The following is a 17,941-nucleotide window of genomic DNA, read 5'->3' on the forward strand; positions in this document are numbered from 1 at the left end:
AGGAACTTGAACCGAGTAATGGAGAGAAGCTTTTCTCCCACTTTTCTATTGTGCTCCATGCAGTGGAGAATGGGACCAATTTTGTAAGAGTGCAAAGTACACAGAAACATTCTATTGACAATGAACGTTGCGTTTGTTCTATGTATGTAGGGAGGGAATGCATTCATTGGGTCGTTCGCTGCCGTTTCTATAGATTGGAAAGAAGATTGGAAAGTGCTTAACCACATCCTTATTGTGCAGGCCTGTCTTGAATTGAGCCCACTTTTTCGAGGAATAAGTAAAAACCGATATGATTTTAGGGATTTATTTCAAAACTCTGGTATAATATATTTGTTTGTAGTAAGCAAAACATATTAATTTGTGGTAAATAGTAATCTTTATACTAATTCTTTGTAGTGGTGTGTGCTGTTGTGGTAGTAGTAATGGTAGGAGTAGTAGTAGCAGTAGTAGTAGTAGTAGTAGTGGTAAACTACTAACAATAATGTTATTCTTTATAATGATGATGATAATGATAATAGTAATAATAATAATGATGATAGTGTTGATAATGATGAAGTTCATGAGAATATAGAAGCATTCAGACACTTTCTAAGGTATTAATAGCGGGAGTGGAAATCCTCCTGGTTTACAAATATACAAGAAATAGCATTTTAATCTGTTCCATACAAAGAGTTCACATTCGAATCATAACAAATACACTTCACCCTAATGTTGAATCATTAATGACATAATTTTCGCTCAAGGGCTACATACCGTTGAATAATGGGACTGCCTGGCCTTTCCAAAGGTTACCTCATGATCAAAGCCACATGGGCTGCGACTCAAAAGTGAAAAGGATCGTATGTTTCAAGTAAAGATCGTGTGTCTTGTGCACTCTTTGAGCAACGAAATTGACCCTGAAGTACTGCATAACGACTAGTAAACAGTACAGCAAGGAAACTCGAAAAGAAGGAATGGGCGTGCTTGTTAATGGCGAAACCTTCTGCCTTTCATTCTGTCTATCGGAACTTGGTGGGGTGGTTACATGGAGTAAGAGCTTAGAATATATTTAGAAGAGGAATAGAATATTTTTTTTGGTTTGGTAAAAAATTAACAAATGCTTCATCATAACACTTGCTCCATCGTTTCTTTGGCCGTTGTGCCACAAGATCTCTTTTTAGAATTAATGTTGTGTGGTGATTTTCTTTTTCCTCTTTAATTGTATTGGGGTACTAAAAACGCACCACAAAATACCAACATTGAAATTTGCTTGCAGTGCAAGTCTACCAAATATGGATAAATATCGGAGCACTAAGTTTACTCTCAATTCACAAAAGTGTGTAATTAAAAACTGCAGAAAGGGGATGAGGTCTTTGTAAAATATGGATGTATGTAGAGCGTGGCATGTTTGAGTTATTGGTGTGAAGAACTGGAATGACCATTGTCAAATATTAATCTGTATTCTATACTTCTTGTTATTATCATCATTTATATTATAGTTGTTCTTATTATTGTTGTTATTGTTGTTGTTATGGTGTGCTGTGTCTACAAGGTGTTTAAAGAGTTGAAATCCGTCCAAAAATAAGGGCCTCGTTACAAAAACTATCTGGGTAACTACTTTACATACAACATGGAAATGGTAGCATTGGAGAGAACAGATCAGAGGGAGAGAAAATAATGCCCAAACGCAAAGGGTTTGGAGCCTCTACTCGCCTTCTTGGGCATGGGTTAACGTATACAGGAAAATAGTATTTGAATAGAGAGTACTATTTATCGATATATAATCATCTTTTTGGTTTTTTCCACAAAGCGCTATTTGCTATCATGATTCGTAGGACGGTATTTACCACCAGAAATTCAAACGGTCTTGTTTGGGGTGGGGGTGGGTGGGAGTGGGGGGCGGGAAGAGGGCGTGTTCGTGGAACTTGGCCTTGAAGACCTGCAAAGCGTGGTTGGGTTGAGTTGGGTGGGAAAAAGACAGCGATGATGGGCAAGACCGTCAGAATGTTCACCGGTAAAAATCAGCTGGGGACACATTCTCTTTGACCATCGACTGAAAAAGGATCATCAAGGCGACTACAGAAATGGAGGGCCACACAAATCTCAAGCGTTTTCAAGTTCACCGAGTGTAATGGTAATCATAGGAATAACCATAATACATAAATTCGCCATAATCCTTATCAAAAAGTTAGGGAATGGGGCAGGAAATCATATTTAGAGGAAACATAACTTCCTTTTATTGGTTTTGAGGAGTATTACCTTTCTCTATTTTTTCTGGTTGCGCACCCCACTACAAAAGCCACAAAATGAAGGATACGAAAAGTAATTCATTAGTCTAAGAGCTTGATATGACTTGCATCAGTAGCAATAAAAATGATAGTAGCAATAGCTATAATAGTGGTGGGATGGTAGTAGCGTCAACACAACTGATAATAATGAAAGTAAGAAAGGAGTATAGTATTGTTCTGCAAAAATGACCAGGATATTAAAATAAACTTTTTTTCAATTCGACTGTCTTCTTGCGAACAAGAATATATATCATTGGATAAGGTTCAATCTTACTCTGGGGAGTTTTCTAATCTTTTTTTCTCGTCATTGTACATTTGAAAAACACAAAGAATGGTTTGGTTTTCGACAGATTTATGAAACAGGGGGGAATTTGGAACGGCCTTTGCGGCGGTGGAACATGAAATGAGTTGTGGAGAGAGAAGACACTCTCTTGGGGATCTAAATATTACACTTGTCATGATGTAACCGAGAAACTCCAAGAAAAACTGCGATTGTGATTAGAAAAGAGTACAGAACACGCAATCAAGGTCGTAAAACATTCGAACAGCCATAAAGGGTGGGGTGAAACCGATACTTTGTCCTGCAACTCTTCAATCTGATCCATGAACTATTATGAATGGTCAGAGAATCATCTCGTCTTGGGACGGTAAAAAATCCAAAAAATATACAAAAATACTTTTTAGGAGCATTAGTTTAAGAGTGATGGTTTACTATGACCGGTGTGTTTCTTGCCCATGAATAGTTTTGTCTTGCTCACACAGAATTGTGTTGATCCCTCAATTGGCAACTAGAACTCGTTGGTGATACTTCTCATTCCCAGAACTGTTGTTCGAGTTGTTGCCCCCACGACCCGAGTTCAACGTGTCTCCGAGCATACCTTTGTTGGAATCGTCGTTGAAGTTGGGAAAACGGTCTGAGAGCAGATTGCCTGCCAAACTGGAACCAAAGTCCGAGGAGCCATTCAACTCGGAAAAGAACCCACTGCTGCCACGGCTGAATGGAGACGGCTTTGAAGAGAGTCCCACGCTGAGGATGTCCTGAAGAATGGCCTCAGTGTCACTGTCCATACCCGAAGACCACGGATTGTTAGAGCGGTTTTGAGTGAGCCCACTGGAGTTGGCCGAAGATCCTCCAAAACTGTTTTGCTGATGGAAGGCTGATGGGGTGGATCCAATTGTATTGTTAATAGAACCGTTGCTGGAGCCACTCCCACTGGAATTACCACCACTTCCAGACCGATCTGGGAACAGTGGAAAGAAGTAGGAGTCGGGGTTGCTATTAATATTGTTGCGACTGTTGCCGAAATTCATGTTATTGGCCGAATGCGGATGGGTGGGAGGCGACACTTGAGAATGATGAGAAGGTTGTTGGGAGGGGTGGTTGAAGAAACCGTTGCTACTGGAATTGGTCAAAGGCCGAAAACCCGCGTTGTTTCCCACTGCACCGTTTATTCTCATCGGGGTGCTGTTGTATTGGCTACCCACGGAGTTTTGTTTTTGTAAAGCGCGCTGCTTTATGTAATTGGAGAACTCCGTTGGAGACATTCGGTTTGTCTTTTTCCCATTAGTTTTGAGCTTGGTGGAACCAAATTTTGTCTGGGCGAATGTCCCTGCCGTGTAAGTTACTGGTTGATGGTGAGGACGAGGTTGGAATGGAGTGAACCCAGTATTGCTGCCCACCGGATTTCCGCTTAGCCCACTTGGACCATTACTAAGTCCAGGCGGAGGACCATTATTATGCAAGGCATGGCTATTACCTCCTCCGTTGCCGCCACCTGCACTTCCAGTGCCACTTGCATTACTGTTGGGTCCATTTCCTCCAGCCCCTCCATTATTTAGGTTCATCGAGTTGCTGTTGCTGCTCGTGCTGTGTACGCCCTGATTCAGGACAGGTGGACCACCTTGGCTCTGCTGAGAGTTGATTGATGGTGGGACAGGAGGGCCAACTGACGAGTTGTGGTTGCAAGACAGGGCACTCATGGCAACGTTCAAGTTGTCCAAGGGCAAGAATCCGGCAATCTCAGCATTCAAGTCATCGGAGGCACCACTGGAGGTGGAAGACGAGGTTTGAAGACCCGGACTAATACCTCCGTAGCCGGATCCATTACTCCCGTTGTTACAGGGAGGTCCATCTCCAACGAGAACGATGGGGTCATTCTTGGAGTACAAGATCTTGACGGACCCTTTCTCTCCAATCCGATAACTTACCTCTCCCGGGTCAATCCAGATGGCCAAGTCAGCGGGAAGATTTTCGATGATGTCAGAAAGTGGGTTGCCCGACTCCCTAGCAGCCCGATTCAGAACGGGGTCATTAGGATCAGTGATCCTGAGGCATCGGAAAGCAGATCCTTTGAAAGGCTTGTCTGGATACCAATGATCTTGAAACTTATCGAGCAACGCAGTCTCCAGCTCTTCGCCGAAAAGATTGACACGCCTCCTGGGCAATTTATTGTAAAGGAAGTTCAAGACAAAGTTTTGAGCCACTTTGACCTCCATAGGTACTTGATTGCTCCTGCCACAAACCAAATTGAATGAAGTCAGATTTGTGTGACCCAGCCGACGGGTCAAGATTGTTTCTCGGAAAAGCGTAGGGACAAGAGCAGGAAGTCGATGCTACAAATAGCTTCTGTCTTCGTGGGACCAAAGGACCAAAGACCTTGGCGTTATGACATCCAGCACGTGAGGGGGAGGGCTAAGGAGGAAGAGAGAGAGAGAGAGAGAGCTATAGGGGATTTCTGCTTATTGTTATCGAAGTTCTGGCCCACAGCTACCTAGTTCATACAGCACGCTAGCTCAGGACTTCGTCTTTCCTTCCAATTATTGGGAGTCCTTCAGCCGACGCTGTACATAGCTCGGTTGAGAAAGTGTACTGGTGATATTGATTAAATTGACTTACCACTTGGGTCTGGGCACCACTTGAACGATCAACTGTCAACACTGACAAATAGACGGATTTTGACAACGACGAGTGATTCTATCCTTAATCATTCAAGGTCAGGATGCGCCGAGAAGATAATTTGTACTGGGTAGATTTGGTTCAATCACAAATACACGCGGGATCGGAATAAAACGATGGCCTCTTCCACAAATGACCATCTATTCATTCGTCTTCGAAGTTCGATTACCAGGGAAGCAGATGAATGTTTTCTCCAATTGTCCGCGAAGGATAATCCCAGGGTTGATTTGGTTTGTAGTTTCAGTCTTGAATGGTTGTGTAAAAAATGAATTCGTCTGAGCTCAAGGATGATCGGAGATAAACTAATTCGAGCAGCAAAGCGAAGAAGTCAGCCCCAGGGCAATGACACGAGCCAATGGTCACCAATCACAGGTATGATCTCAGCACCAAACGAAGACAATTCTTTGGCAGATGACGAGAGCAGTATTGGTGTTCCTTCGGTAAGGCCACACAAGGGTGGGTATGTGAGCTATTCGGATTCGTCGTTTTGGCTTTCCAGGTTGGCGGAAGCAAGTACAGACCAACAATGTTTATTTCAGCGCTTAATGTTGGGTGAGAGCTATTGTATACGAATGATGACAATCGTGAAAGAGCTGAAGATTCCAATCGTTGGGGCTCAAATCCGTCGAAACTCTAATATTGACAAGCGAGGGAAAGGCTTCTTGTGCCCTTGCCTTTCAGGTCGATGGGGATGAGGTGGGTGTGGATGATCTTGTTGTGAAGTATTGCAAATGAGAGTGAGTTGTCACATACGAGAAAGACGCTTTGGGGCGACAATGAAAAAACGATGATGACACTTGAGGTTCACGTTTGGACTCAGACAATTGAGGGGCTCCAACGCCTAGCTGTTCCTTAAGTTTGAATAGAGTTGAGGGTAGGCGTAGGGATTGCAAAAGATGTGGTTAAGTGCCTTGAATGTGGTATCCGGTTGTCGTCACCACCCTGACAAGGAGTTTCGATTCGATCACTTCGAGCAACACAAAGGGTTTCGAGGTTTTTTTTTATCAAAGTCCGAGTACAAAATCGACCGCCTATCACGCTTGAAAATCAACTCTCAAAGTTGTTCGTTCTTCTTCATGGCTATTATTTGAAATTGCTTCGTCGTCTTCCTTCTTCCACATTCGGAACCGAACTCGGCTACAGTCAGAACCCTACTCGCTTACACTGGCAAGTGTGTCTTCGGGTTGTTGTAGGACAGACGTCCTAGTGGTGGAGAAGGAGAAGTCGAAGGACGACTAGGCATGGAACTACGTGCCTTACATCGAAGCCAACTATGGCAACAACAACGGCGGCGGAGGCGACGACGTTGTCGACGACGACAACAACAACGACAACGAAGACCAAGTCCAAGTATGAAAGCTGGGAATGGAATCGACCAAATGTCTTGAGCGCCGCCCAGGAAAACCCATCCAAGAGGTAGAGCAGCGCTGGCATACTGGCTACCTCGTACGTACGTCCACAGCCTTCAGCGAGAACTAGAAGGAGCGTTCTCTTCTTCTGCCTCGGCCTTGCATAAGAAAGGCCGTTCTGAACGGTGTTTGGCCGTGCAATGCATCGGGCGTGAGTAGTAGGCGGCATGCAGGGGGCCAGCCAGGACGCTGGCGTCTTCCCTCACGCCATTCAGCCTACAAACTGTCATTGAAGTAACGCCAAGGACATTGTAGTACAAATGGCCGCTGCCATCCCAACTCAGTTCCCTCCTTGAATTCTCCGTCTCTTTCCAAGTTCTGAAGACAGCAGGCAAGTGTACTAAAGGCCGTGACAGTTGGACCACCTCCCAACAATTCTCGTCGATGCGTTATGATTATGATCAATATGAAAGCGCAGCTAGCTCAGGAGGAAATATTCTGAAAGCAAATTATTGCTCCTTAAATATTCCTCAAATGGGTAGTGAAGGAAAGTAATAGCAAACGGCTTCTTGATCAATTCAATATTTTGATAATACAGTACATGTTTTCTGGTTTGTTAAAGGTAAAGGCCAAAAGGATTGGTCCTCATTGAACGCCATTGTTCTGACTTGTTATATCCCAGTAGGTACTTCTCTGTCAAATACAATGCCCAATGATTCGTCATTGACAAATCTTCCTGGCCATGTAGTATATTCGCTTTTGAGTGAATCGAAGAGATGAGGCACACCTCTCTTTGTGACGGCCTTCTGAAGTTTTGTTCTGTCAAGCTCGCCCCCGAGGCGCTCTGGAACAGCTTTTCGAAGTGAAGGCGACGACAGCGCCAGGGGTTTCTCCAGGAGCCCTGCCAAGACCAGACAGACTCTAAGAGGAGAAAGCTTCGCCTCTTTCCAGGCCTCTATGGCCTTCTTCAAGGAGAGAAGAAGGCTTCACGCCAATGTGCTATGGTGAAATAGGAAGCACAGAGGAATAGGCTCTAGGCTCAATGCAGCTCAACCTACCCGACCCTCGAATCTTAGGCCCGGTGCCCATTGGCTACTACTGGACGCACTTCGAACAGATCCGTCCGCCCCCACCTCTGCGGACACTCGTTCGCACGTGACTGGGCCACAAGGCCTACCTACCTACTCTCCTATCTGAAAGGAGAGAAGGCAAAAGAAAACTGCGGAGGTCGACGAGCGAAAATGCGATTTAATATCGAGAGCCAGATGAAAAGGAAAACTTTGCTTGGGCCACTTGGCTGCTACTTGTCTCATTCTGCTCGCTTTGGACGCTGCTGGACAACAGGGGACAGAGCAAGGCCTCGAAGTCTTACGTACGAACAATTTAAGCTGGCAAAGGCCGGGCCGATGAGTGAAAAAAACTTTGTCTTTCTACATGCACTCTCGGCTTGTTTTGTTTGAAATAAGACGAGTAGGAAAATACATGCTTAAGAGAACCTGCCATGGATTAGAATTTACTTCAAGGAGGAAAGAAATAGAAGGAAAATGTAAAATCTGCCTAACAATTTCAGTACTTCACTATCAGCAGTGAGTGGAATTTCTCTCGACTAGAACTAGGAAATGTACTCTCGCACCTCTTCTGTTCCAACGGGATAGTCAATGCGCAATTCCGCATGCCCCAACGTTTTGGAGAACCAGAGACATCACGCATCTTTCGCTGCATTACATGATACTTCTCTCTCAGCCTTCATTCATCATGAATCAGATAAAGTTCAGCAATGAAAGAACGGACGAGGATCTCTAAATCATAAACCGTGTCCAAAAGGATAATGGTCAGCCTTTACCTGCCTGCTTTTTAAAGGATTTAAAGATGCGCGACAAATCGTTCAAGACAATTGAGGTTTGATCTACGTAGACCAAATTTCAAATACGATGGCGAAGAGTCTTCTAGAAACCAAAAGAAGCCTTCGTTGTACCTTACCTTCAGAAGTTTTTGCTTTTTACGTGCACTTCTAGAACTAGAATGACGATTATTTCAATTACAATCGCACAAAATGGGTTTCTCTTTGATCAGAATAGAGGGCCACCATGATTTTATTGTTACAAATCACAACCCAAAACGCTAATAATTGGAGGGGAAAAATCCGTTTTTAACAAGAGCTCTTGCCTTTTAGTGGAATTCAGATTTGGTTGACTTAAAGTAGATTAGGAAACGTCAAGACGAACCAAAATATATTCTCCGTGTGTTCTTTTTTTCTGTAGGGTACCCAAAAATATTGGACCTTTTCCCATTCTTCTTTAAGACTGACGACCCATTTGAGCTAGGTTCGCAATGCATTTCTTTGCAATTTTGCCAAATTTTGCTGGTCTAGACGACGGGTCTTCGGGTACCAAGCAAGAACGTTCCACTCATTCTCTGCTTGTGTGGACGGAACCATTTTCATTGTAGTTGGGGGGGGAGAAAAAAGTCCAAAAAGTGGACGTACACTGCCGACCATGGTGATTAGGATTTTATTCCTTCATCTTGTGACCCTTTCAAAAGCAAATAAGGATTATCAATTTTGACGAAATATTTTGTTTGTCAAGGTCGCTATGGCACCGGCTGAAGTACAGATCTCCAATGGGATACCTGTGGCATAAAGGTTCGAAGTTCACTTCACTTAATAGTCATCTTACTGAGGCTATTTGGTGGCTCCACGTGAATCAAACCCAAATAATTGATGGATTTAACTTCCACTGGGATGCAAAGTAATCAATATCTCCTTGAGGCTTGATATCAAGAGCGCGCAGAAATAACGGCAATATGTCATCTGGGATTTGAGGACAAAGCACAACAGCAATGACCATTTTAAACTTCAAAAAAAGGTTTAAACAAACAACTATAGGAGATGTTCTGCGCCTATCACTCGATGTGGCCTCCTTTGACGACCACTTTAGCCTCTAAACTCCTACGAACTTCCTCTTAGTTGGCATGGGAGAACAGCAGACTACATACTGTCATATTATTATGCTTGGCCGGTGAAGAAGCAACTTATGATGGTTTTACGAAGCGTGTTTTATTTTAGAAAATGAGTACAAATTGCATAGGACCTTGACAGCTGTGCAAGTTAAAATATCTATGAATTTTTTTTGATTTGAATTGTTGATTGACTAGTGTTGACCATGGTAATCGTCAAATAACGTTATTGTCGGCCACCCTAAAGATATATCTTTTTTTAAAGCTATTAATGTGAAATTTGAAGTGTACTTCAAATTTAACCGTATGATAAGTTCCCCGTGAAATATTGTTAAATCGAGATTTTTGTTAATTCGAGACCCACAAAATAACAGTAGAAAAAAATTGATTTCCCCAGAAGATATTGGTAATTCGAGAATTGTTAAACAGAGGTTCGACTGTTATACGGTTATGTAAATGTACATTATAAATTGACTTTAGATTTGAGACTACACTAGATTTTGGTTTTAACCCAACGAAGTTTCAATATCATGGATCCATCCGAACAATTCGGAAAAAGTGTAAGGGTTTAAATATTGCAGTGTAAAAACACAATGGTGAGATTATCGAATCAAACTAATGTTCTTAGAAACTATTGAAAATCTGAATGTGGGTACTTAAACCCATAACTCATTACGAGAGAATAAAGGAAAAAGTCCGTTGAAAAGTTACTAGAAAGGCGTTATCATTTGCATCTAATTTCTTCATTTTAGAAAATCACATAAAAGCCGGAAGATTAAGATGGAAAATCAATCCTGTAAAATTTATTGACTTTAACACTCACTATTAGGGTTCCTTCCGGCGCCGGGGTTTGAACCCACGACGCCAGGGGAGAGGATTCTTGCCTTGTTCACGCTGCCTCTTAGATCGCTCGGCTACACCAGCTCCTTATTAGCTACAGATTAGAAGTCCAAATATACATATTGTTCTTGATGATGTTCTCGCTTTGACTGGAGTCTTCTTTGCATCCTCATTCCATTTTCAACTGTGGTTGTAGAAATTACTTCGAATAATGCTTGCAGATATATGCCTGTCGATGTCTCTATTTGAAAAAAATATTGCATATGGTTGAGGGCAAATGTTTTGAAAAATGTGAAGTTTCATGCAAAGTGACCAATTCAATAGTCTGAAACCATGGTTCTCCACCATGAAGTCAGCAATCGTTAATTTGAAAAAAGAGACTTTTATGAGAACATTTGATAGTCAAAAACGAATACTTTTGTTGGCAAAAGTTGAAGTGCCAACATCCTTTGAAGTTTGTACCAACATCCTGAACTTATCTTGTCATTAGCAGGAGCATAAACCATCTCCTTTGAGGGGCCCAAAATTTAGTTCCACAACCCACTTGAATTTGAAGACGCTCAAGTTTGTAGCTTGGCATTTTTTCTGGATGCGTTTATCCTCATGATCCGTGTTGCAGGCGTTATGTGATCCCGGGATGCATTTTGCTACATCTGCAGAGTAGTTCATTCGTACAGTTCCGCTTTTCCTCAGTTAGAATCATGTTTTCTTCTTTTTATGTGAAGGCTTTGAAGCATTACCCAGGCTGATTGACGAATAAAAAGAGCTTCTATTTTAATAGCTTCTGGCCGCTATTGATATGTCTGTAATCCAAATGAGGCCTCTTCTTTGTTGCTTTGTTCACGCTTGGTCACTAATCGCATGCTCATAGTATAAACATCCGATTGCTCCTGCTTCCACTGTTCTGAATGTATGCATCTTTGTGTGCGTAGACAGAAGAAGTTCTTTCAGCTCGAATCCCTGATGGTCTGATGATGGTAGTGGTGGTAGTAGCAGTTGTCTCGAGCATCCTCTGACCAATCTGGACCTTCAATTATCCCACCATTATCAAACCAAACAATAGCCAGTGTAGGAAAACATGGGAGCAAAAAATCCCCGCCTGTTCTCTTGTCTTGTTCTTCTGGGCCTCCAGGGTCCAGACAACTAAAATTTGTTTGCTGCAAATTCGACCTTGGGCAAATATCAGTTCATACTGAACAGCACGTTCCTACCACGTACCCCCTGACCGATACACACGTGGGAACCCAATACAAAAATAGGCCATACCCACACAATTCCCCATACCTAAAAGTGCCTCTCCAAGTCAAGCCACAATCTTTGGTAAGACCGTCGGTTCCAATCAAGGACAAAAAATCCTCTTGAGTCAGCATTGGATTCTAGTCTAGTCAAACGGAGGAAGATCATCAGTAATGAAGTGACCATAAAGGCGTCCTGACGAGAGCACAGCCAATACCAGACCCATTGACTGGCCTTCCTTCCTTCCATAGAAACGGCGCTGAAAACTATCCTGAATGAGCAAGCTCCATGCTGCAATGTTCTACGTACAGGCAGTAAGTGAGAGCATAGCAGTCCAGTATTAGTAATAGTAGTGGTGGTGGTGGTGGTGGTAGAATAAGTACAATTGAAGGTAGAAGAAGTATCCATCCATGGAAAAAAAAGAACGCATCATCTTCAGATCCAGACATACCCCGGAGAGTCATTCGCTCTAATTTGATCCTAGAACATTCTGATGATAATGGCCTTTGTAAAAGGCCACCAAGATTAGCCAGGGGGAGATTTGACCCCTCCTCAACCACCCAACATTCATTGAGATGGTACAATTTTTCTCAAAAAACTCAGGGCCCAAATTGAGAAATTTAAGTGATACGTGCAAGGTTACTAGGTTATCGGGGTTGGTCCCGCCCAAAAATGATGTGAGTATTTTTGGTATATATAATTATATCCTCTAAAAAATGAAATGTTTGCCTGATACAATAGCTCACAAAAACATGTTCATGTTTCGAGAGTGTGGGTTGATAGTGAATTGAAAGCCAAAGACACAACGATGGTTCCGCTGGTGGAAAATATTCCATTCGAATCATGAATCAGGACCGAAACCCAATAATGAAACCAATTTATGCATTAGGATGAAGATGTTCGAGAAGTCTAGACGCCAGATGGATATGCAATCTAAAGCTATGCTTGGCTAAAAACATTCTGAAGTACTGTCTTTAGGAGCTATATAAATGAGGCAGAAGAGAAAAGCTTTATCATAGTATCCCCAATTTGCAGGCAACCTCAGTTTGAAAGGACGGACTACTTAAATTTAATCTTGATTTTTCTTCTTCTAACACGAATTTGAACAGACTCAGATGCTTAGTTATTTCCCAACTTTAAAACAATGTGGCATTTCAAGGCGTAAATTCGAGTAACACGAATGAAATCGCTCAACAAGTCGAAAGCAAATCTTTTAATTGCTTCCACGAAGGGATGCCGAAACCCTCAAATTGAAAGAGCAACGTTTCCTGGAAATTTTCAAACGCGTCACAAAACCAAAGCAACGATATTGAATTGAGGTCTGCGAGAAAAGACATGAGACCTTCAAATACGTAGTAGATAATCCATGTCAATTCAAGTTGTCGTAAACGAGCCAAGTTCACTAATGAGCAATGGCCTTTCAGATTAATTAGACAAGCCTCATAAGTCATGATAAATGATTGGCAGTGTCTGAGCCATGTGTTGATACCCTCCAATGGGGTCATGACCTCTAAAGCTCTTGATAATGGATCCCAATCACTCTCCAGCCAACCAACCAACTAACCAACCAGAGCCACCAACCATACTTCTCATCATCAAGATCGCATCAGGAGAAGAGGAAATCCTTTGACGGGGCTTCAGCTTTTGAGCTCCAATCGGTGTAGGATGGCTCGTCGAGTTGCTTGATGTCTTTCTAGGGTTAGTCTGCGTGAGCATCGCCCAAATGTTGTCCTTGGGCTGTCCCACCATGATAGACATGGTAACATGGCGGTTACAAACAAGCTGGGGGATCGACCAAGTTCCAAGGCAGATTGATTTTCGGGGACCCAAATCTCACTCCTTAAGCGACTCGACTCGTGCTATCTATCAAGTTAACCGTACCACGTGAATATGTACTCCGAAGACGAGCCAATCTGATGTCTTGTTAATGGAAAGAATGAGCTGAAGCAAAAATCTCAGACCACGACCACCAAGCATGAGGAATGAATAGTTCTATGTTGTTCTGTACAGAATATCCCTAGAATGGAAAAAGGGCCGTTTTATATCTTTACCATTTTTTTCTCAGTTGCTACAGTATTAACGATGCTCTTTGAGTTGGTCTCGGTTCTATGACAACAAGCGCACGTGATGGTCGAAGGCCTTCTTTTCCCAAGGCTCATGGACTTTTTCCGCTTTGAAACCCTCTCAAGAAAATTTGAGAGCCTTTTTGTTACAGAATGCTGATTTTCCGCGTCCATTTTAAAAGCACTCGAGCATACAAAGGCATGAATTTGAAATCAGTTTGAAATTCATAATTCAACGGCCTCGAGGAAATTATTAGTAAAGTGATTTTGGGCGAAGAAAAGTGCCCCTGGCATATTAACGAGAAGCTTGTGGAAATACCACAATTTGAAAGAAGGTGAGCCCTTTCACAGTAGGTATGCCAGTAGAAAAATGAAAGGGTAAAATAATGCGAAGAGAAGGCTCTCGGAGAGCTAGTAAGTCCCATTCAATAACATATGCTATCTGTAATGAGGTAGATTGGAACCTCTTTGAGGATTGTATTATTCTAGCGCAACTCTCCAGGTACTAAGACCGCAACCGGATGTGGCCTAATTTCAAAAGGCCCTGACGTTTGTCATCATCATGATGCTTTCCGTTCAATCTCAGCCCAACGTTTTAAAAGGATCCTGCGTCTTCTGTGTCAGCCAGCTTGTCCTTTCAAGTGATACGATACTTCATCAGTCTACTCAGCCCAGAGCGACCTAGCAGTACTGGGATTCGTTTTTTTCCTCCTAAATGTGGAAAAAGGTCCCTCCAAGTTTTTGTTCCTCCTGACTAGACTTACGCGCTTTGAGGACAAAAACCAAATCTCCGAGCGCACTTCAGAGCAAAATTAGGTCTGTCTTCACAAAAAGGCGTCTGGATCCGTGGGAGAGTGGCCATTTCTTGCCATGACCTTTAACCATATTCAGCGAGTGGGAACATGTTGTTTTTGTGTGGTCGTCTGGACAGGAATACTTGCACTCTCATTCGACACACTCATTTCGGATATGAAGGAAACGTTTTTTGTGCCACTTTTTATGTTTGATTCATTTATTCAGGAGATACGTAAAGCCGCCTAGTTAGTTCGGCAACCAACGTAGCAACAGGCTTATTATGATCTTTCTTAGGGCGATAAAAAGGGCCAGAATAAGGCCCTGGCTGACACTGACTTCGCGGATCCACCATGGAATGCCAGGCGCTGAACATTGTGACCTTGACATTGGCCGTGAATTTCAAGTCCTGATGCACTTCCTCGCTGAGGGAGGCGGCTTTAGCCTGTGGTCTTATGCACTTCTGGGCCTTCGAAATGCATGCAACCCTCTTTGGGCCTGGCCCCAAAGGTTCTGCATCGCTTACGTAGTAAGAACATTCGAACAGTGTGACGGTGCAAATATTAGTTGTCAAAACATCAATCCAGAGGAGAGGCAAACTTGCAGTGTACAAGGACCTGAGAAAGTGTTCCGTAAAAGATCGCCAATGGTTGTGTGGCATGCAATAATTTGCTTGTAACGGGAAGTGCACAGCCAAAATAGTCAGTCAGTTCTCATCAACACTATTCATGATCGTAGGGAATGTTGGGTTTGCGATATGCGATAGTAAATCACAGTATCGACTCCAAGAGACAGACCATCATTACGAGCGGTGCCAAGAAAAGGAGCCAAAAAGAACATCATTGGAACGGGCGAAGATGTCGCGATTGTCCTTCGGTCTCACAGGATAAAAAGGTCAAGTATAAGACAGCAGGGGGAGTGAACGTTCAAGAGAACCTACTGTATTATTCATTATTTGTTCCTCCCCTTGAAGAAGCGAGAGGTCTGACAATTCCAGAGCGAGCTTCTTCCACGGCATTATTGACTCGACTGGGTTGACCTGGTGGAATATTTGGGAGCGAGCAATGAGATAAGTTCGGACTCACAAAGTCGCAACAATGGTCTCCGAAGTCTCTCAAAAGGCTATCTATATGGAACACGCAGCCACTCTAAGAAGCGGCGAACTAGCTACTACCATTTATCCATTTGGTTATATCCTCTTTTCTATTGGCTCATTCGAGTGTAAAAGGAAAGAAATGAGAAGAGGAGGAGGAAACAGAACGAGAAGAAGAAAAAGAAAGCCAATTTCCTAGATTCCTTCAAGTTCGTCAACGAATTCGTTGACGACCTAGCTCCAAGAACATAAAAAAGCAGCAAGATGATGACGTTATCAAATTTCAAAAGATCATAGAAAAATAATCGTGGATCTCTCCTTTGTTGTTGAGCTTCGTGGGAGCTGGGTTTATAAAGCTACAGTTGTAGCGTGTTCAGTATGTTGATGGCGATGCTGAACTGGCAACGTTAGAAGAAGTCGTTGTTTTGGAAAAGAAGAAATTGGTTCGAGTTCTGGAAACAACCATTGCATGATTTGGTTCTCATTTGTGATGACGAGAGAGACAGGCTAGACAGAAAATGACACAAAGGGCCTTTGTTTTGTAGCATGGCATGGAATAAGACGGACGAGAACATGAACTTTTTTATCAGACCGAATTGAGCTCTGGGAAATATGTCGGAAGGCCCCTCAGTGACATCAAGGACGACAACGCACCGTATGTAGCACAATAACAGACTTGCCAGCTCGGATTAATTTTCGTCCAGACTTGAGGAAAATTTGGAGAAGAATGTCCTTTGTTTGAACAACGCTTCGCGGTTAATCAAGTCATCAAGTCTAGCCAACGGGTTCGCATGTTTCCAAAATCCATCCAATCTATGACAGAATTGAGGCCAAAACCAATCAAGTCCACTTGAACCCGAAAACGAACTCGCCCATCGATCGATTGAACGACAGTGTAAGTACGTAAGTACATACAAATACATACCAGAAGGCTTCCAACAGATTTGATCACGATCTTCATCCAGGAAGATCCTCCACGTGAATGTCTCAACACGAAGGATAGTAATTCAATTTGGTCTTAGACAGGATCAAATATCAGACAAGTAGAAGTGCCGGGGTAGTGTACTACAATCAATCAGTGACGATATGAAACAGTCATTTCGGATTTCGGACCATCTATCAAGTCAATTTTCTCTGGTTCTCACGCCCCCTACTTTGAACTTGATGGATCACAAAAATTTGACACTTACTCTGGGCAGGAAATTCAGATTGGGACACGGGGATTGAAATCGTGGATCTAGCTAGGCAGCTCGAGTACGTACTTAGTAATCACAGGGCCCGAATGGCGTCCTTCATTTCTTCGCAAGCTTCCGTCCAAAGCGATTCGAAAGTATCTGGTATGCGAACAAACTCGATCGTACCATCGTGAATGGAGTGCCTGAGTGGCTTTGCCAAGCGAAGGCTCGCTCTCCAAGCGATCCAATTAGAGGCCAAACGATTGTGTTGCGGTTCTCTTTTTCCCTGCCGAATCAATTATGCCCTACATGGGGATTTGGTTTCGAATTCAATTAGATTTCGGATGTTACATGATCTCCTTCTTGCTTCTTTGAACGTGAACTCCAATGCAGTAAAGTAAGAAAGCCGATATTCCAACAGAGCCGTACGTGCTACGCACTACTTAATCTACTACTACCTAGTACACAGAGTAGAACGATAGAAGCATTACCAGGCTGACTCCCTACGATGTCTCATTGACCTCCCCAATAATTGGGAATTAGAAACCCATGTGAAGCGGTCGAGCTTTTAAGTGCAATGGTCTGCTACCGGTGATCAGGATTGATCCGAAATATTCCCATTAATGATGGACCCGATAGTTATTCCCAACACGAAATGTGTATTGAGCTTGTAATGGTAGACGATGCGGTTTCCTGAACACTGAACACACAATATGTACACAGAAGTAATACTCATTCAGTCAGGCCCCTGGACGTCACAGTGGAAAGCAGGAGAAATGAGACATTAGCCCTTGTGCTCTCATCGTCTCACCAGATGATCAGGGGCATCGAGGCTGCGGTTGGTTCCGGTGGTTGGGGCCGAGGTCGCAGTCCTGGTAAAGTAGGTGGGTCTCTTGAGTGGTGAGCCAGTTTTATGTGTTTAATGGCTTAGAAAACGAGCTTTTCCAGAGTTCTCGTGAAGATCTCCCCAGGATTTTTAATAGATCCATGGAACAACGCCTGCCACAAAAAGCCCCTCACTAACAAAAAAAGAGATCGCATCCCGTTGATGAGGATCGAGGGGATCCTTTGAATTCTCATTTCAGTGGGTGCTCTTTTGGAACCAACAACAAATCATGTCGACGCACTTCCAATCAAGCGAGGTTTGATACAATCCTGGTATTTTGGCGAGTCAAGCCAAATCAGTTGAGTTTTGAGGCCGTGATTCCCATAGCT

General features: G+C 43.1%; 1 protein-coding gene across 1 annotated transcript; it reads right to left on the reverse strand.

The window, feature by feature from the left end:
• Positions 1-290: 290 nt before the first annotated feature.
• On the reverse strand, positions 291-6,449 carry LOC131887847 (protein Tob1-like). Its single transcript, XM_059236603.1, has 2 exons — positions 5,164-6,449; positions 291-4,959 (listed from the first exon to the last, which is right to left on the reverse strand). Exon 2 carries the CDS (start codon positions 4,761-4,763, stop codon positions 3,045-3,047), a length of 1,719 nt encoding a protein of 572 aa, XP_059092586.1. The 5' UTR covers positions 4,764-4,959; positions 5,164-6,449; the 3' UTR covers positions 291-3,044.
• Positions 6,450-17,941: the final 11,492 nt, after the last annotated feature.

The sequence above is a fragment of the Tigriopus californicus genome, chromosome 1, assembly GCF_007210705.1.
Source record: "Tigriopus californicus strain San Diego chromosome 1, Tcal_SD_v2.1, whole genome shotgun sequence".
Classification (NCBI taxonomy): Eukaryota; Metazoa; Arthropoda; class Copepoda; order Harpacticoida; family Harpacticidae; genus Tigriopus; species Tigriopus californicus.